General features: G+C 41.4%; 2 protein-coding genes across 2 annotated transcripts in view; one reads left to right on the top strand and one right to left on the bottom strand.

Annotated features, from left to right (window-relative positions):
• The first annotated feature begins 1,634 nt into the window (after nt 1–1,634).
• LOC105908716 (UBX domain-containing protein 6) lies at nt 1,635–19,870 on the top strand. The gene is made up of 11 exons (XM_012837280.3): nt 1,635–1,794; nt 7,445–7,602; nt 7,696–7,745; nt 7,845–7,973; nt 8,123–8,220; nt 10,337–10,412; nt 10,515–10,599; nt 10,940–11,159; nt 11,319–11,449; nt 15,374–15,522; nt 18,507–19,870. Exons 1-11 carry the CDS (start codon nt 1,712–1,714, stop codon nt 18,630–18,632), a joined length of 1,305 nt encoding a protein of 434 aa, XP_012692734.2. The 5' UTR covers nt 1,635–1,711; the 3' UTR covers nt 18,633–19,870.
• LOC105908717 (chromatin assembly factor 1, subunit A (p150)) overlaps nt 19,544–21,310 on the bottom strand; it is a 134,686-nt gene continuing 132,919 nt past the window's right edge. The window contains exon 17 of the mRNA XM_031574927.1: nt 19,544–20,488. Within this exon, the coding sequence (XP_031430787.1) occupies nt 20,379–20,488 (110 nt within the window). The 3' untranslated portion in view covers nt 19,544–20,378. The remainder of the gene's footprint in view (nt 20,489–21,310) is intronic.

The following is a 21,310-nucleotide window of genomic DNA, read 5'->3' as shown; positions in this document are numbered from 1 at the left end:
TCTTGACCCACGCCCCGCGGAAGAAACTTAACGTTACAGCTCTGGCGCCTAAAACATCTGATTTATTTTATTTGATTGTGGCTATCAAATCCTTAGGTCATCGATGTGTTTACTTAAGATGACTTCGTGGTTGTAGTGAGAACACTTACAGTCCCTGATCAGCTAAGCTAGCTATGGTTAGGTTCTGCTCACATTGGAAAAATTGGTGACGCTTTAGTGCAAGTCACTTGCCTTGTAGTCTGTTATTTTTCGCTGGTATGAGAGGAATAGCAACAGGCATATTTTAGAGATGTAATGCGTCTCCGGTCTATACAGAGGCAAGATACACGTGCATTTTAATGAACATAATCAAATGTGGGGTCTCAAGCAGTTATTTAACTACCATGGGCGTTATCTTGTCGATTTTTCCAAACCCCATTCATTCTCTCATAGGGATTTTCTTTTTAAAACCGAAACGTGCAAACATGTTGGTGTTCTTGTTGAAACTGCACCCATACCCCTCGAGAGAGAGAAAATATAGCCTGTGTTGCAGGGAAATACCACTGGTAACTAAACTGGATAGAAATTCACAGACACTCAGGAGATCAGTCCTACCCAGAAGCTAGTGGTGAAGAAACCAAAGTCGTCAGCCAGAAGTGTATGCAAATCTACAGTTGTATCAAGCCTACACAAGTGATATTCTTTATCATTTTAAAATAAGATACACCATTATCCATTCTACAGAGCAATGTATACTGAATCACTGTAAACTTAGACTGAACATTTATAATGTTTATTCATTTGTTTTAGGATCCCTGCCTGACCCAGTCGTATGAAGGACTCATGTTGTTCATGTCTTTAGGTTTCTTAGCTAGAATTAAAGTTAAGAAGCAGAATTCCTGAGTATTCTGTGTTCTGCCTTATGTGACTTGACCTGGTCTATGTGTGAGTCTAGCAAAGCGAAGGGAGAGAATCAGAAACATGGCAGATTAATTAATACACATATCAGGATAAGCAGGCTAGCATACATGTGACAATTGTACACGATACATTTAATTAAAATGTACAAAAGCATTAAGTAGCAGCAAGTCAGACAAATTTGACTACCTCTTTTCAGATACTCATGTCTTTCAAGGGCTCAAGCCATAATCAATTCCACTACGTTCAGCATGTTGCTTCAGGATCAGGGAAAGGAGGGCTGATTGACTGCTTTGCTCAAGTATCAACAACCTTTCACCATAATCACGGACTGCATCATTTAAATCAAAAGAAGCACAGAGAAAGACATAACCAGCCCAATATTTTCGTATAACGGGACACTTCAGTGGCCGTTATCTTCTTTTGAAATGAAGGGAAGATCAAAGGGTTTAAAAAAGTTTATCAAAGTTTATACATGAGATGACACTGAAAGGCCTAATGAGTTTAACACCTAGAACAGTCTGTTAGTAAAGCTGTTTTGTTTTTTCTAAGAATTACAAAATAGTTTTTTTCTTTAATTATTATTGATTGATACAAATTTTTCCTTAAGATTATTAGCAATTAGAACGTACAGATGGTTCACACCTCAATCCAGTAGATGGCGTTAATGCGCTAAACCAAGTTGTAAACCACCATAAAATCCAACAGAAGAAGAAGAGGGAGGCCAAGAAGAAGAAGAAGAAGATTACAGTAGATTACGCTGGTCCTGACATACAATTTGGACGTTGAGCTAACGTACCAACCTACATTCACTATGAAAAAATTTCTGGATGATATCAAGAAAGATGTCAAATTTAAAACAGCTGGACCTGGGAAGAAACTTACCGAAGACAGCAGGTAACAGCAGGCGCATTCCCTATCCTCAATGAGAAGTTCGCTTCATAACATTGACCAGTTGGATGTTTGTTTTAGTTAGCGTTAGCCATATGGCTCACGAAATATCGATAACGTCACTGTTTTACTGCTTATTGATTGTTGTGTTGTCGCCTCAGGAGTCACATAATGATGATAATTCGGCGCGTTGAGATGCATTAATCAAAGCCAGCCTTCATATTGAAATGATTTGAAAAAGATGTTTGCTAGTTAGCGATAGCGAGCTTGCTGGTTAGGTATCAAATGAATTGCTGTTCTCCCCACTGTGAAGTAACATTGCCTTTTCACTGGACTGTATTTTGGGAACGTTAACGTTTGCTAATTTGCAATTTGCTAGGGTTAATCAAGTTAGACTTGTCGTTTACCAGGCATTCAGGCCAGAACATTTTCAGTGGATTGTCAAGTGAGGTCCAGCAAAATGTTGGGGCGGCACTCCAAAAAGTAACACCTAAATACATAATGCACAGGCCTGTCGTCCCCTAAACGGTATTACTTAGCCTGTCAAAGATAAGGTGATGCATTACAAATAATAGTAGGACCATTTCTGTGTCTGCTTTTTGAAGCTGCAAACTTCTATAGTCGAGTAAGAAAATTAGCCAACGGTGTCTCCAGTTTAATTACATAAACTGGAGACACTATTCAAGTATGCTGCCTTGACTTTGAGTGTTTCTTTTGGTCCTTTTCATCTGCATCACTAGGCCTCCCTTATTTTACAGTCATTTTGTCAAAGTGCTTTAGTGGAGTCAGCTTGGCTGCTCCTCTGAGTGTTTGATAGTGAATGTTTGGTGTATATGGATATCAGAGTTTCTGAAAAACTGCCCCCCACCTATGTTTTGATGCAGAGCTGAATGCGTACAAGGATGGATTGCATTAGATCAAAATACTTCCCCACCTCTGGACTGCTGCCATCTATGCTGTTCACACAGAGGTTTAGAGAATGGGCAGCACAAACTTCTTTGCTTCAAGTGCACCTGCAGTCCATTGTATAGCGAATGTGTCCAGTCGCAAAAACCTTCCACAAATATTGACCATGAAATTGACATTTGCCCTTTTGGCTGGCCTACGTCATTACGATATTATGTGATTTAATCGGCTAATTTACCAAACATCAAACAGTGTCATAATCATGCTACATTTTCAAAATCACATTTACTCCATTATTGTAAAACAATACTTTATGTAACAGTGGAGTTTTGGTGCTATTGGTTTAGGAGTCACCTCTAGTTGGCATTAGGAAAGAGCTGCTTAGCTTCCCTCTCTGTTCGGAGGAGTTAAACCAGCGGTAGGTTGTTTACAGAATATACTCGCATGCCGTTATTTTAGAATCTTTCACACAGCATTCTAAATCAATACTAATTGTCTAGAGGTGTCATGCATTTTTTTTCTAAACGATGTATTTCGAGTCGGTCTTTTTAAGGCATTTAGCATCAGTTTTTACACGTGTGAATTAATAATGTCTTGCGAGGGCTGTGTAAAGACCAACCCATGCTGCCGTGCTACAGATTCTAACCTGTGTTTTATTGTCACTCATCAATTATTGAAGCTTAAGATATTGTTATGAACGTTGTATGTCTGAAGTAGCTTATAAAACAGAAAAAAATGAAAAATAAAACTGCAAATGTGGCTAGGCAGAGCATACATTATGCCAATGTATCACAATTCTCTCAATATTTTCACATAATTGCTGTATAAATGTAACTTTGGTGGACTGTGCACGAGACCTCTCACGAGAACTGTGTAATGCTTTACGGCACCACGTCACACACCGACAACTATGGTTCAGACCCTTTAGCTGGCTATAAGAAGAAGCTAGCTCGGTATTCTTAGTATGGACAACATTGCAGAGGCGGCAAAGAGACCGAAGAGGATGTTAGTAGAAGCAAGGAAGAAAAAAACAGAGTGACCGAGCAAGAGATCGTACAACAGTAAATCTCAGACTGGCTTTTACTTGTAGGCGAGAGGTAAAAGAGATAAAAGGATGTAAGACAGATGCCGAACTGGACTTTTGGCTTTTGGACTAGCAATGACTTGGGTTGCTATGTCTTGGGTTGTTGTACTTGCTTGATGTTGTTGCAAAGTTGTTGGCTCTCAACTTTTTTTTATCATAAGCCTAGTCAGCCAATTTTGACAGTGGTTAAGCAGCTAACTTGCTAGATAACACACATTTTTTTACTTTGTAAACTTTTAGCCTCTGTGTGGACAGCACAACATTTGTGACCTCAGAGAGGGGAGCAACATTGATGAAGTGTACAGCAGTTACTCTGAGAAAAAGAACAACAATGAATTAGAAGATTGAAATTCAGACCCAGATTATAATTTGAATGCTGACTCGCTAGCCAAGGGTCAGTGGATGAGATGCGTGTTTGAGGAAGAGGTGGAGTATTTTGCAATCCAAAGACAATGGAGGGATTTACAGATAAATTACCTAAAATACCAGTTGTATCATACACTATGGACAAATGTTTTCGGACGCCTGACCATTACACCAACAGGGACTGTAATGACATTGTATTTAAATACATTATACTTTAATATGGAGTTGGTCCCCCTTTTGCAGCTATAACAGCTTCCAGTCTTCTTGGAAGGCTTTCCACAAGATTTTGGAGTGTTTCTGTGGGAATAGGTGCCCATTCATTCTGTAGAGCATTTACGAGGTCAGGCACTGATGTTGGACGAGAAGGCCTTGCTCCGATCTCCATTCCAGTTCATCCCAAAGGTGCTTAATGGGGTTGAGGCCAGGGCTCTGTGCAGGCCAGTCAAATTCTTCCACACCATGTCTTTAACGGGCAGGGATAATCATTGCAGCCCCCTCACACCCTGGACATAATCTGTTCCAACTCCTCCCCTCTGGCAGGCGCTACAGATCTCTGTACACCAAAACCACCAGACACAGGAACAGTTTCTTCCCCCTTGCCGTCACTCTAATGAACAGTTGACTACAAATTATCGTTTTATATATTATATTTATTTATTTTATCCTAAACTGTTGTGTTATACTGTATATTTGAGAGCCACTAAACCCGGAGTCAAATTCCTTGTATGTGTAAACGTACTTGGCCAATAAACACGATTCTGATTTCTGATTCTGATTCTGATTCTGATTTATAGTCCTTGCTGTGTGCACTGGGGCACAGTCATGTTGGAATAGAAAAGGGCCTTCCCCAAACTGTTGCCACAAAGTTGGAAGCATAGCATTGCCCAAAATGTCTTGGGATGCTGAAGCATTAAGATTGCCCTTCACTGGAGATAAGAGGCCGAGCCCAAACCCTGAAAAACAGGTGCGGCCAAATACCACTGTGTCCATACAGTGTATTTCATACTTTATCATACTTGAAACTTTCAATACGAAATATTAAGTAATTATAAGTCACTTCAATTAAGTGTAAAAAAAAAATATAATATAATAATATTTAAATATTAGTAATATAAATGTTAATCTTACAGTAACTTTCAAACTAGCCAAATACTTGTGAGTTGCAACATGAAGGCAGCCATTTTGGATATAGCATTCAAAGCCCACTACTGCCTACAGTTTGCCTGCAGTGCACGGATAATCCACTAGAGGGCAAAAGACATTATAGATGGCCAACAGCAGGTTTTTCAGAAGAGTATTGATCATGATGACATACACATCTGATGAACAACAGGTGTTATAGTGTTAAGTATGACAAACATGCCATGCGTGCGGTAAGCGGAAGAGAGCATTTACATTCATATTGGTAACAGCGATTAGAGGAGGCCAAAAGTCATTGCTGTATTGGTAAACCGATAGAACATACAATCTCTCCCAAGAATTATAAAATGCTCCGCCCTTAAGATGTGATGGTTAAGCCATATTTCATGGTTCTGTGAAGACACAGTAAACGGTAGTTTTAAGTGATGTGCAGTTACTTACCTTTCCCTACCAATCTTTTGAATCAATAAACCGAAGGTTATTTACTGAAACAGCACCTAATAGTAATTAATATGCCTAACTGACTTAAACATGAAATTAGTCATCTGTGCTTGCATTTAACTTTAACAACATTGACAATTGACAACAGCTGTGTAAGCAGTAGGGAAACAAAATATGCATATTAAAATGCAACAATGAACAATTAGGCTTAGCTATTTTGAAACCGAACAGGTGAATTGGGCCTTGCCAACTATAACAAAGATACACAGTTGCTCTACAACTTTTTGACATTGCTACTCATTACCGCTTTGTAGTTCATCTTCCCCAAATGTACGTCTACGAAATGTAGCCTGTGATTTGCATTTAAAACGACGGATTCTATGATGTCACCTTTTTTCTGGCCAATGAAAAAACACTTGTTCACCTTTCATACCTGATGTTTCCAAGGGCTTTAACTGAAATACAACACTAAACTACGAAACTTATTTGTGAGTCAATGTGATGGTAATGCAGACATTTTGAGAATGAATGTAACTGCTCGAGAGCTCAAATACTGTAAGCAACCTCTAGTTGCCTCTAAACAGATTCTGGTGAGCCAAGGGAATGTCTTATATTCTGATGGTCCAATGCACTACAGTGTTTGTAGAGCGGTCGCAAGGCACAAGAGGAGGCTTATCCACTCTGAAGGTCAAGGCTATCAGGAGCCATAAGCACTGTATGGTAGTCTATGAAGCTGAATTGATATCGTGATTGCTTATTAGTTTAGCTATTTAAATCAATTTTAAGTTCAAGTTGTACAAGTAGGCCTACAAATTGTATGTTCAAATAATTGTAACCTAATAAAATCTATATGTGGTGTTACAATGAAATGATAATGACACATGAAGGTAGCATATTACTGATGTATATAAATGACACCCGTTTCACATGGCCTGCGTTGCGTGTGCCTGGCGGCTGTGGTGCAGTAATGCTGCATCCCGGTTGCGTGTGCCTGACGTGGCGGCTGTGTTGCAGTACTGCTGCATCCCGGTTGCGTGTGCCTGACGTGGCGGCTGTGTTGCAGTACTGCTGCATCCCGGTTGCGTGTGCCTGACGTGGCGGCTGTGTTGCAGTACTGCTGCATCCCGGTTGCGTGTGCCTGACGTGGCGGCTGTGTTGCAGTACTGCTGCATCCCGGTTGCGTGTGTTGATTCTCACCGCCAACATTTCTGCTGCTGCACTTCAACTGCCAGCCCTATTGTTCTGCATTGGCCTTTGCTAACGGCTGTCAATGCACAGTCAGTTTGGCATCATACATTGGTGAGGAGTAGAGTAGATGAGTGACGAGCAGTAAGTTGACCCATTGGAACCATAAATCAGTCCCGTGACGTACAGTATTACCCTCATTCAGAGCTAGGGGAAGAGGGAGGGAGCGCAACAGAAAACTACTGCTGATCACCTCATGTTCTGTTAACTAAGCCTACATTGCTAAAACGGTTAAAATATAGAATATTTATATTTCCGTCATGTCTGAACGCATGCATCGAAACTGCAGTGAAAGCTGTCAGTTATGTAATGTTGCTGGTATGACTATCAAAACATGGCTTTACTGTATTTTTGATGACAACCGCTTACCTCATGACTACCTCACGTGTGAAAAATATGTTCCATGCCTAAAAATAAATAAACTAAGCACTTGTAACAAGATGTATGTTCTGATGTTCCCTATCTCCTTGGTAGCTCTAGACCCCACGTGGTGCAGAGCAGTTCCAAGCAGCAGCAGCACCGTTCACGGCCCACCGAGGGGGCACAGAGAGCTGGAGCTGCAGCGCTGGCCAGAATAGATCAACACCAGAAGCCAAAGGGATACACATCGCAGGATGTCATTCGAAATCAGGGTGAGATTCCAGGGGAACCATGCCACTAACCATACCACTTGTACACCTCTAATATCATCTCAGTGCACTTAACTCTGCACATGTCTCTTTCAGTCAAGCGAGAGTTGGAGGCAGAGGCAGAGGCTACAGCAGCTACTCATGAGGCAAGCAAAACATTTCAAAAGTATAGAAGTATAGAGAACATAAACCTCATATAACCATACTATTAAGTACAATAATATATGGTCTTCTCTGTCCAATAGAGCTGTACAGTTCCAGTCAAAGATGCTGTCTCTCATTCTGTTCCTGGGATTTATTTCACATGCCCTCTCACTGGGTCCATGCTAACCAAGATCGAAAGAGAGCCTTGCATTAAAGAAGCTATTCTCATGGTATGTCTGAAAGTGATGAACTGAACAGGACATATTGAAATCTTAACTACTTTTCTGATTTTAAGAAATTTAATTTAGTCTCCCGGTAACATTCAGCTTTGCTGTGTCTTCAATGTAGTCATACAGACATGTGAAATCTGTCTCCACAGAAATTCGCAGAGGATCCAGTTGAAGCTTCCATCATGATGATTCACACTTTCAACAAAGACCAGGAGAAGGTCAAAGGAGCCGTGGACATCATCAGCAAGTAGGAGTAGATAAAGTCCCAGTTTAAATCATCAGCAAGTGGGAGCAGATACAGTCCCAGTTTAAATCATCAGCGAGTAGGAGCAGATAAAGTCCCAGTTTAAATCATCAGCAAGTAGGAGCAGATAAAGTCACAGTGTTTTTAGTCATGTCATAAGAGAAGCTATATTTGTCAGGCGTGAAATGGAAACCCACCACAGTTGAACAGCAACAACAAATTCGGAGAACTGCATCGTGCTGCAACAAGGAAGAACAGTAGGCTATTACCCCCAAAGAGACGTGAAATGATTTATACATTATCTGTTCAATTGAGCCATATGTTATTGGGACCTGGAAAGAACTATCTCCCACTCAAGAGTGTAGCCTTTATTAAGTGGAGCAGTGGGCTTTTGTTTTTGGGGTAACAGGCTTAGCTTCGGCTAACGTACGTAGCCAGCCATGCATCTAGCTAGACAGAGTATACAAAACATCTGGTTTCTAATTTGCAAACAGTGAAACACTATACATATACAAAAGCTGACCTTACACTGACCCACTCGTTGTCCCTTGCCATTGTCAAAGTTAGATGTTGAGTTTGTCTTGAGCTCCTTCGTGTAGGTTGTGTCCTCAATCTGGCCACTCATAGCAGGGAGAAGACTACGCTCTCCAATATTTAGAATTTGGACTGCAGTACCCATTTGAAATGCTTGGTGTCAGTGCTGCATATTGCTCATGGAAATGATCATTTTGTCAGGGAATGAAAAGGCTTGAAGGTTGATATCAATGTTATTACTAGGCTACATTTGTGAGAAATGATATAAAAGATTCTTTAGATTTGAGTTGAGTTTCATCCTGTATTGTGCTTGTGTCATCCTGTATACATCGTGATATATGTTTTTTTAGATAATACATACGTATGCTGCATGGGCGGGTCATGTGAGCATTTGTTCATGGATTCTCTGGTGTTGGCGGGGGGGGGGGGGGGGGGGGGTAGATTCATGTATTTGATGATTGCACATAGATCACAGTGGTTTTATTGTTCTAATATTCCCGAGAAAGACACTGCTTCCAGCTAGCATAGTGATAGTCATAGTGACAGAAACCCATGACCCTGAGATTAAGAGCTAGCATAGTGATAGTCATAGTGACAGAAACCCATGACCCTGAGATTAAGAGCTAGCATAGTGATAGTCATAGTGACAGAAACCCATGACCCTGAGATTAAGAGCTAGCATAGTGATAGTCATAGTGACAGAAACCCATGACCCTGAGATTAAGAGCTAGCATAGTGATAGTCATAGTGACAGAAACCCATGACCCTGAGATTAAGAGCTAGCATAGTCATAGTGACAGAAACCCATGACCCTGAGATTAAGAGCTTCATGCTCTACTGTCTGAGCTAGGATGACATCATGGTTGTTCCATTCAATGACTAAATATCCGCGTACCGTAATGTCCTGAATATTAATCACGGCTTATAGATTGATTTTTCTTAACATTTCTGCAGCCCTGCGGTTAATATTCGGGTGTGGCCTATCCATGGGAATGCATTTTTTTTATTTACGTGCACAGTAACTCTGCCAGGTAGAATGGGTCTCTCTCTCTCTTTCACGTACAAATCTGATTAATGTCTCAGATAAAAACAACATGGGATGTTGTCAGTGTCATCATGTCTTCCATCTGAGCACAGATGTCAGGTAATCGGGCGCCATCTTGCAGCCTTTCACCACCAACACCCCCAAAGTTCAAAGTGCCATTGGTGAGCCTATCTCTCCAATTCACCGATCGCCAAGCCCCACCTCTCGAATGCAGGCGAGCCAATGCCAGCTCAGTCCCAGCTGCACTCAGATATCTAGAACTTGCTACTCCATAGAGTGGCATCAGAACTCATGATTTTTTTTCTCTGGTTTTATGAGGGCCTGTTTTGTCTGAGTTCAGAAGCTAAACGTTGTTAGTCAGTAGTGTTGTTTCATCTGGCTTCATGAACAGGTAGAGGTAGGTCATTGACATAGCATAGGAATGAAAATGAATGCCATGCTTCCTCATTACAGAGCCGTTTCACAATTGCCACTTCATGAGTGACTTCATCACTTTTCACCAAGTGCCATTAAACAGTTTACATTGTCTTGTGTGCTCAGGTACATTGACAACATCTGTAAGAATCCTACAGAGGAGAAATACAGGAAGATCAAAGTTAGCAACAAGATCTTTCAGGTAAGTTTGGCGAAGGCAAAGGGGCATGTTTTTTGGAGATTGGAGAGAGTTTTTGATTAGCATGGGCATTACTTCATTGAGTTCTGTTTATGATCTGTTCAGGAGAGAGTTAGCTGTGTAGAGGGTTGTCTGGAGTACCTCCAGGCATTGGGCTTTGAGAGAACCATGCTACCAATAGATGGACAAGGTGAGACTATTTTATACACCACATTGAGAAATATAGCAAAGCATACAATAAAAGCAAGTAGAATTAAAATAGCATGTACCAAAAGATACAGATCATAATGCTTAAAACCAGTTATAAATATCTGCAGTTCAATTCACTATTATTTATCTTCTTATCTTTATACATCATGTTGTCTGGTGGAGGTGCGGCAGGCCTAGAGCCTAGCAGGTTTTACCACCTACCTGTTCACACTAAAGGCTATAATCATGTAAACAGGTTTTATGGATATGTTCAGTGAAGTGATGTATTGATACACTGTTGATGTATCAATTCCATGACTTCCATGTCCTGCTTCCTCCAGACGACGGTGAGGAGTTCCTGCGGCTGGCCGAGCAGGATGTCAGCTCCCTGGAGCAGCTGGAGGAGAAGAGGGACCAGCTGAAGAAAGGAGAGCCAGTCAGGGCTCAACTCGACCGCCAGCCGCAGGCCTTCAGACCGTCTTCCAATGCTACACACTTTGATCTGCCCATAGACTTTTATAACCTGACACTAGAGGACCTTAAAAGAGAGCAGCAACTCAAGTGAGTCTGAGTCTGAGTCTGGAGCTGTGTGGACGTAGTGCTTTTCTCAATGACATGATCGCTTGTTTCTTCACTCAAATGAATGGGTGGGTGCAGTGGTGTGGAGATGTGGTAATGGCGATGTTAAAACCATGTGTGCTTGTATGTGATTGTGTTTAGGAGCGAGATTGTGGAGAGGAATGCCATGTTACGAACAAAAGCCATGCGTGAGAGGGAGGAGCAGAGAGAGAGAAGGAAATACAACTATACCCTTCTAAGAGTGCGGCTGCCAGATGGAGTTCTTCTACAGGGTAACAATTCCCATTGAGAGGCAGTTGGTCTGTTGAAGCACTATATGTCACATTCATTTCAACTGAGAGGCAGTTGGTCTGTTGAAGCCCTATATGTCACATTCATTTCAACTGAGAGGCAGTTGGTCTATGTCACATTCATTTGAACTGAGAGGCAGTTGGTCCGTTGAAGCACTATATGTCACATTCATTTCAACTGAGAGGCAGTTGGTCTATGTCACATTCATTTGAACTGAGAGGCAGTTGGTCTGTTGAAGCACTATATGTCACATTCATTTCAACTGAGAGGCAGTTGGTCTATGTCACATTCATTTGAACTGAGAGGCAGTTGGTCTGTTGAAGACCTATATGTCACATTCATTTCAACTGAGAGGCAGTTGGTCTGTTGAAGCCCTATATGTCACATTCATTTCAACTGAGAGGCAGTTGGTCTGTTGAAGCCCTATATGTCACATTCATTTCAACTGAGAGGCAGTTGGTCTGTTGAAGCCCTATATGTCACATTCATTTCAACTGAGAGGCAGTTGGTATACGTCACATTCATTTCAACTGGTTCATTTGCTTATACTTTGGTCATTGGCAATTCTTAGTATTTCTTGATATTTCTTTAATACCTTAAATTATTATTTAAAGCATTAGTCTTCATCATCATCATCATCATCATCATCACAGATGAGTTCAGCACACAAATGTAAAAGCGCACATATTAAGTTGGAACACAGGAGGACGAGGAGGAACAAAATCTATCCAAATGGAGGAGACCCTTTTGTTCCTCCTCGTCCTCCTGTGTTCCAACTTAATATGTGCGCTTTTACATTTGTGTGCTGAACTCATCTGAACTTAAGCGCTGTGGGCACGATCAGAGCCCTTAGGGGAGAATATGCACAACTGAACTTAAGCGCTGTGGGCACGATCAGAGTACTTAGGGGAGAATATGCACAACTGAACTTAAGCGCTGTGGGCACGATCAGAGTACTTAGGGGAGAATATGCACAACTGAACTTAAGCGCTGTGGGCACGATCAGAGTACTTAGGGGAGAATATGCACAACTGAACTTAAGCGCTGTGGGCTTGATCAGAGTACTTAGGGGAGAATATGCACAACTGAACTTAAGCGCTGTGGGCTTGATCAGAGTACTTAGGGGAGAATATGCACAACTGAACTTAAGCGCTGTGGGCTTGATCATGATCAGAGTACTTAGGGGAGAATATGCACAACTGAACTTAAGCGCTTTGGGCACGATCAGAGTACTTAGGGGAGAATATGCACAACTGAACTTAAGCGCTGTGGGCACGATCACGATCAGAGCCCTTAGGGGAGAATATGCACACTGACATGTGCAGGACTGGGAGAATACGGCCCTATTATATATGACGATAGCATTACCACAGCTAATCACTAGCAGTGTTTGAAGTTAGATTACATTTTTAAGTTGTGTATATCTACAGTACATATCCAACCTTCATATATATTTTTCCAAATTGATGATAGCCTTCTCTGTACTTTCACCAATGTTTAGACTATTCCTCTACTCAAACTGTAACACCAGTAGTGTCCACTATCAAGCTAACTACTTAAAAGTTTTAAGTAGTTAGCGGACACTACTGGTGTTACAGTTTGAGTAGAGGAATAGTCTAAACATTGGTGAAAGTACAGAGAAGGCTATCATCAATTTGGAAAAAATGTACTCTGATCATGATCGTGCCCACAGCGCTTAAGTTCAGTGTGCAGACGGGCGGGCTCATGGAGAAGGGATGATTTATTTCAAATAGGAGTGAACTGATTTATTTCAAATAGGAGTGAACTGATTTATTTCAAATAGGAGTGAACTGATTTATTTCAAATAGGAGTGAACTGATTTATTTCAAATAGGAGTGAACTGATTTATTTCAAATAGGAGTGAACTGATTTATTTCAAATAGGAGTGAACTGATTTATTTCAAATAGGAGTGAACTGATTCACAACCTCATTTATTTGGGCTGGCGGGAAACATGGACTTTCACATTAACCTTCTGAATGTCATTCAAATTCATTGAACCATTGAATATTCCAGACTTTGATTTTTGTAAATGAAAGCAAGGGGAAAATTGTATTAGGAATAATTAACCTAACAAAGAAATGAATTGACCAAAGCAGTAAATTAAGTGAGTTTTACTGCAATTTAACTATTTACCGGGCTTGTTTGCAAGATCATGAGGGGATTTATTGGCCTCATTCATTTACTGCACAGTGTCACTCATAGCCTCCATAACTTAAGCTATTTAGATTTCCATATGATTGTGTTGTCGATAGATCATGATAAAGATTCAATAATAACTGATACCATTAACTTACTCCGCAGTGGAAGAGCACGATTGATCCACAATGTTAAGTTGGTTGTGTTGTGTGTTTAAGGATGAGTTGATGGGGTTTTAGATTCTTGAATTGGGATCTGTGCATTCTTCCCGGGCTCAATTATAGTCCTGTCCCCTATTTAAATATTTGAACTGTATCCTTCCACTTCTGTACTGTACATATTGTAGCCCCTTCTGCCATGCACGGAATGATATTAAGATTATTCCACATCACTGCTTAAGTGTCACAATAGTTTAGTAAATTAAGTTTCTATGTTAAGTGGTGGTTCTTGAGTTTTTATTCGCAGATAATCGCTTAGAAGAAGAAGAAGCAACAGCCTAGGAAAAACGATATAGTGCTTTCCTTTGCAAGCATTATAATTCAAATGTTACCAGGTGCTTTTGGAGGCACTGCTTTTGTTGAAAGTTTTGCAGTACTCCCGTGAGGCAGAGGATCTATGGGGTGGACAAAACTACTTCCTGGTGAAAAGCTTGTGTGGGTATACAACTTGCTAGAGTACGTCATAGAACGTGGCGCGTTTGACGCCTCATTTGTTAAGAGTTCTAAACCGCTGCTCGTGGAGTTCAAGGGCGTAGCTGCTGAAGTCATGCCTGAGGCAAAATTGATTAAAAAAAATATTAAATGATTTAAAAAGAGGACCCTTCCACCATTGCAACAGTAGAGCCAATTAGTGTATATATTTGATACGGATCGGTCAATGATTGGTTGACTGTTCTGACGTTTATTGTAATGATGAGTCATGGTTGAATGCCTTAAAGATGGGGTCCGTGATTCCGGCAAACGCTTGTTGATGTTCAAACTCAACAGCCAATGAAATTGCAGCCCTCCCTTCTGTGCTCCTGAAGCAACGTGTTGATTGGCTGGAATTGTTTATGGCTCAGTCTGATACACTGGTGTTTGTGCACAGACCAGGGTCTAGGAAACAAACAAACAAACAGTGCACACACAGAACGGAGAGCCAGAGGACTGTAGGGAACAATTTGCTGAATTTGAAGTCAAACTTTCTAGATGGAAATGCAGGACTCTGCGCAAAAGACTGTGGCACAAGACAACATTTGATTGAGGAGTGCAGGTGCTAGCAGGAAGAAACTGATCCGTGTGTGGGGCTAGGAGAAGGAAATGTGTAGGGGGACAGCCACAAAAATACAAATATAGTTATAAAATGAAAACTAAATATCCCATGTTACAGAAACAGGTTTATACGCATGGCCCATTGTCATTGGAGGAGACAGGAATGGGACAAAATGTAGCGTATGTTTGCCTAACACATGACCAAGTCACTGAAATTAAAGGCGCCATCCTCAATTCTGGCCTAAGGTTGTTGATATTTGAGCTCAACAACCTATCAAATGACAGCCCTCCCTTCCATGCTCCTGAAGCCGTGTGCTGATTGGCCGGGCTACTGAGTCTCTGTCTGAGGCACTTTATCTCAATCCCATGTACAGAGGCCTGAGCAGAAAACAACTGCTTGAATTATCTTCATTTGTTAGTCAGGGTGAAAATAAAGCTGTTGTGGTTAGTGTTGTGGTATCCTTGTGCCAGTATTCACTATGCTATGTGTTTCTAGGTACCTTCCTGGCTCGAGAAAGGGTTGCTGCACTTTACCAGTTTGTGCGGCAGTCGCTGGTGGACGGCTGGCAGCCGTTTGAGCTGGTGGTTCCTGGTGGGCGGAAGTTGAAGGAAGATGAGGACGTACCACTCAATGAGTGTAATCTGGTAAGAAAACAAGGCGCTCACAAAATTGGCCAACTGGTTTTCTTCTCTTAGTCCCCTGTTAAGGTGGATTTAGTGTTGCACTGCAAAGATGATAAAAATACTATCAGTGCACAGAACAGGCCACAGCCTATTGGACAGTCCTATGTGTTTTAATTTCTTTGTACGTTAGGAAGAAATTGTTAGGTGAAAATTCACCCTAGTTACCTCAGGACTCCGGAGCTGTAGATCAGTATATTTGTTCAATTGCAATTGGGCTCACCCCCAGCACAAGGCTGAAAGTGAAGCCAGGATAAACACATCGCACAAGGTTTATATAGACAGAAGTTAGCGTTCAGCAGAGATAACCACGTGGTGGATCTCTGACGTCCGAGGAAAGGATGGAAGTTTTGCACAAGGTCGGAAGAAGCACAGTTTGACCCTTCTTATCACTTCTGGTCTAAACATGCTCTTGTACATATGCAGACTAAGTGGCACCTAATATTCTAAGTCACACACGAGCAGACAAGCCATTTCATAAGCACATGATTCATACATTCTTATGTAATTAACAGTGTTTGCAAATGATCTCCATCAGAAATAATGTAGACAGTAAAGTGCACTTGAAGGTATACAGTGAGTGCAACATTGGACACCCAGAAACCTGTTGATGATGCAACAGCTTCCAGTCACTTACAGATAGACCAACAATCCCCTAAAATATATTTTTAAAATCACTTTCATGGTAATGTTTTTAAAATGCTTGCCAGTACAAGACAGTGGTGTCATTAAGCACAATGTTAGAGATCAGGTAATCTTATATGAAGAGTGCTTCTGATAGTGGCCAGGAGGACTGGGACATCTGATGGCAGGGTTGCACACCAAGGCAGGGGATAGCACAAGGAGATCTGACAGCAGTGAGGTAGACCAGTGCATCTCACAGTGGTGCAAAATTACAGCTTTGTGTTCAGACTTAGCACTAGGGAGTAAACGAGTGAATTACACTGCAGGCCATGTGAGAGTAGTGTTGCAGTCCAGACCAGACCAGACCAGTCCAGACCAGACCAGACCATAGTAGTGTTGCAGTCCAGTCCAGACCAGACCAGACCAGACCATATGAGAGTAGTGTTGCAGTCCAGACCAGACCAGACCATATGAGAGTAGTGTTGCAGACCAGACCAGACCAGACCACATGAGAGTAGTGTTGCAGACCAGACCAGACCAGTACACCAGACCAGACCATATGAGAGTAGTGTTGCAGTCCAGACCAGACCAGACCAGACCAGATGAGAGTAGTGTTGCAGACCAGACCAGACCAGACCAGTCCAGACCAGACCAGACCAGGCCATGTGAGAGTAGTGTTGCAGTCCAGTCCAGTCCAGACCAGACCAGACCAGACCAGGCCATGTTAGAGTAGTGTTGCAGACCAGATCAGACCAGTCCAGACCAGACCAGGCCATGTGAGAGTAGTGTTGCAGACCAGACCAGGCCATGTGAGAGTAGTGTTGCAGACCAGACCAGACTATATGAGAGTAGTGTTGCAGACCAGACCAGACCAGACCAGACCAGACCGTGTGAGAGTAGCAGGGGTGGACAAATCCCAGCCCCGGGATGCGGTTGTCCCGTGTCAGTATCATATATACACACACACACACACACACACACACACACACACACACACACACACACACACACACACACACACACACACACACACACACACACACACACACACACACACACACACACACACACACACACACACACACACACACACATTATTCCACTTACACCATGGTTGCCACACTTGTGTTTTTTTTCAAGTGGATATAATTTCATGTTTCCATTGCAGTGTATAATATCTAATATATGGGATGTAGGCGTACAATAAGTACTAATCATTAGTCAATGAATTATCTACGTATTTATGATGGCTGCTATTTAGGGTTTAGGGTTCACTTGTACTGGTGACACGATTATCAAAAGCCACAGTGCGTAGTGTATGGTGAAGTGCTTGCTAACAGTTGTGGGTGGTAAAGATGGCAGACGCTAAAGGCAATATATCGCATGATCACGTGTTTACATCAATACTCCTGAAGACCTTCATTTGAGTACTCAAACTTTGAGCTACCTGACAGGCTAACCGCTTACATTATAGTACACCACTCTTACACCTTTAAGTAACTACAGGGTAGTCAAACATGCATGCTGTTTTCACGACCACACCTCCAGAACAAGGTTCGCTGCAATGGAATTGGACAATGTCATGTGATGCTGCAGTTCCAGCACCAATGAAAGTCTGACTACATTTATAACCAGCATCTCAAGCATTCCGCACAGCACATACCAGCCAATATTAGCCAAACTCCATGTGAACTGGCTTGGCATCCCATTTAGGGGGTGAGATGTAGGGAGTTAATCCAATGGGAATGATATGATATTGAAGAGCTTTTCTGTTAACAGGACCTCAGGCATGGTGTAAATGAAAGATCGAACAATCCAAAATGAAGGCAAATTATTTGAAAATGTTTCATTTATTTATTTCACAGGTATTAGGGGGGCCTTCATACCCATTCATTTGAAATGAGAAGCAGCCTGTGGCCAGGCTGGGCGATAGCTGTGTATGTGAAACTGACTCACGCACGGATGTATTTGGAGCTAGCCTTCTCACTAGGGAGTTAAGCAATTGTCAACCCTTTTATTTTTTTTGGTCACACCACAATTTCCTCATCAGCCGTTTGTGATGAAAACATTAAATTGTTCAGCACCTGTTAACAGGGAGTTGCGCTAAGGGGCTTCAGGCCCTGGGCTCTGTAAAGCACCTTGAGACAATTTTATCGTTTTGACACTATATAAATAAAATTTACAAAATTACTAAAGCACAAATGTCTCAATACCATGTCAGGAATGAATATCTGACAATCATTCCATAGTAACCTTGTTGCGTTATAATCTTAGTTACCCCCCAACATAAGTTTGATCACATCATTTCTTTCTTGCCTTCTCAGGTCCCTTCAGCTGTGGTGACTCTTTCATGGGATGAGGCGGTGTTGGCAGACATTGCAGCTGCTGGAAGACAGAGAACATCTGTACTGAATCCAGATCTGCTTGAAAACATCCAGACCCTCAGCTGAATGTATTTTTGTCAGAGCTCTCCTGACCTTTCCTCAGAACTCATCAGAGCATACCCTGAATTTCCATCATTAATCAGTTAACAGTTCTGAGTGGCTTTGGAGGAGTTGCTTATATGGAGGACAAAAGTCCCCAATGTCATGCAGTGTTGCACTTTTAATACAATTGTTGTCGGCCATAACATGGGTGCAGAAGGAGGCAAGTTTTGAAACTGCATATTAAGCTTGTATACAACAACGTTATGAAACTGCATATTAAGCTTGTATACAAAACTGTTAATGGCCGAGATGCAGGTGTTGAATTCCTCCCGTTAACACACAAAAAAGTAGCACTTTCAAAAGGTAATACTTCAGTCTAACACTGAATGTTTGTTGAACACCTTAAGGTTAGCTTGACTTAGCCCCTCAGAGCAGTGAAGATTTATGAACCTGAACTGAACCAGCGCAAGGCTTGGGATTTAGGACACGGCCTACTGAAGGGGTACCTTGACCTCGACCTTGAAATAATGGATGCAAATGGCAAGGCTTGTACCCATGGTTACGATAGCTTACCTCTGATTGGCATTAGCTCGACATTTGAGCTCTACTCTGGATGACTATTTGATTTACACTAAAGAATTACTGCCTCACCATTTGTGTTTTAATTCTCCATGGACAACACTGCAGTGACTACAGCTAAGCGGTTTTAAACTGATGTATGACCATGAATTAACAGGCGATGTTAACGGTTATAACTGATGTATGAGAATGAATTAACAGAAACTGTAAACGGTTAGAACAGAACTAGTCCAACAGCTGGTGCTTCACTTCTGTTTGTCCAGGGCCATTGAATTGATTTATTCAAATAGGGTTAAATAGCTCTTAAAAGCATCAGAAAAGACATAGAAACAAAAGCACCATATAATACATAGGAATGCCAAGGCACAAAATATGTGTTTTAATGTAGGAAATGTTCCAAGACGTACAAATTAAAGCGCACCGAATGAGTTTGAAAATTGCAACTGGAATTCTGAAGTCAAAAGAACATTAACCCAACTGCAGATATCAACCTCAGTTGTCCCTTGCTTTTAAATAATGCTTTATTCAAACTCCACAAGAATAATCTGCAATGATGGACACTGCTCTTTAAATACAAGATTTTTTTGTTGTTGTTGTTGTTGTTGGACGGCAATGAAGTAGCCCACCTGTAACCATTATTATTAAAATGTACATCAGAGGTTTGGAAATTGTACAAAACCACACTGGCCTGTGAAATTAATATCATCTGTCAAAGAAAAACCACTGATCCACAAACCCAAGCCAGGGAGGGTGATAACAGGGGGAAAAACATACAAAAATACATACAAAAGGTATGATTATAGTATCAATTAAACCCAGAGTTAAGTATAGCAGTTATGTTTAATTACACACACACAAACAAACATGTGTCCATGTGAAGTGAAGAGGAAAAACAAAAAACACGTCATTAAAAGGCAAACATCTGGTGTTCTGCTGATACTAGGTCCAGTTGGAAATTCGACTGCTTAATATTAAAGACTCCACCTGTAAGCTAACATTAAGCTTCTCGGACAACAGCTTTTAGCCCTGCTAATTGTTTATACTGATGTGTTTCCATCATAAACAGCTTGCGTCAGTTATACCCAGTTCTGTCAATATTCTGTGAATACTCTACAGAGACCTGCACCCATCGTACTGTGGTCTTGGTTGGATAAGTGGTCGTGGTTTAAGGTCAGACAAGTACCTGGGACCTCATGTACTAGTTGGGCAAGGCAATAGGAATGCAGTCGAGGCGCTCACTTCCATGGGCTCCAGGACGCCTGGCTGAGGTGAGCTTGAGCCGCCATTCTGCGTTAGGAATCCTGCAGAGGAAATGGACATGGTTCAGCACAAAAGGAAAAGAAAAACGAGGGAAATTTGAAGTGTATGAACCAATACCTCTAGGAGCAGAAAACTAAACTGGTTCTGATTTTGGTAATACATGGCAACAAATTCTGCCAAAATAGTTACCTACACTTGCCATTTGAAGTTGGGATCACTGCTTCAATATTTTGAGATAGAATACAGAATCGGCAGATCTTTTCAGCAAACTTCTCCATTTAAATCATCTTACCACTCCCACCACTGGTTATGTTGTTCCCAATTGAGAATACCCAGTTCCCAAGTCCTAGAAAAATGAATAACTTGGGGCAAAACTGTACCCAGTTACATTAACCTTCAGCTCAACGTACACCTGCCCTTGAAAAGTATCTTTTAAAGTTCACTGTATAAGCAGCATGAAAAACTCAGGTAGTTGAGTAGGAAGTATGTCAAAGCCGTTAAATCACCATGACTGCCATTAGTGTGCAAGAACTTGATATTAAAACGTGACCATAGGGTTATCAGAAGTGATGTAAAATGTAAGAGGTATCCTGAGTAGAGGGAATTGTTTTAGGGATAAGGACTAAAACCAAGTCCACCTGAGCGGCAGGGATTCTAGATATTCTATGGTCAAACTACATTTTGAAGTGTCAAATCCTCTCAGTATAGGAAATCGGTCCTTGTTTTTAGATGTAGGAATTAAAACAGAAACATTCAAGTACAAACGAGCTGCTAATCAGCACTTAGAACTTGGTTCTATTTATGTTAAAGGATTTCAGGCAGGTCTTACCACTTCTTTGCCTGAAATAGTGTTACCAAGATGG

This window comes from Clupea harengus, chromosome 10 (assembly GCF_900700415.2).
Source record: "Clupea harengus chromosome 10, Ch_v2.0.2, whole genome shotgun sequence".
Classification (NCBI taxonomy): Eukaryota; Metazoa; Chordata; class Actinopteri; order Clupeiformes; family Clupeidae; genus Clupea; species Clupea harengus.
The sequence above is the reverse complement of the archived record's forward strand: the minus strand, read 5'-3'. Positions and strand labels throughout refer to the sequence as shown.

Coding starts and splice junctions, on each gene's coding strand:
- LOC105908716 (XM_012837280.3), top strand. CDS start 1,712: ATGAAAAAATTTCTGGATGATATCAAGAAAGATGTCAAATTTAAAACA. Junction 1,795..7,444: donor AAACTTACCGAAGACAGCAG/GTAACAGCAGGC, acceptor TCTCCTTGGTAG/CTCTAGACCCCACGTGGTGC. Junction 8,221..10,336: donor GCCGTGGACATCATCAGCAA/GTAGGAGTAGAT, acceptor TTGTGTGCTCAG/GTACATTGACAACATCTGTA.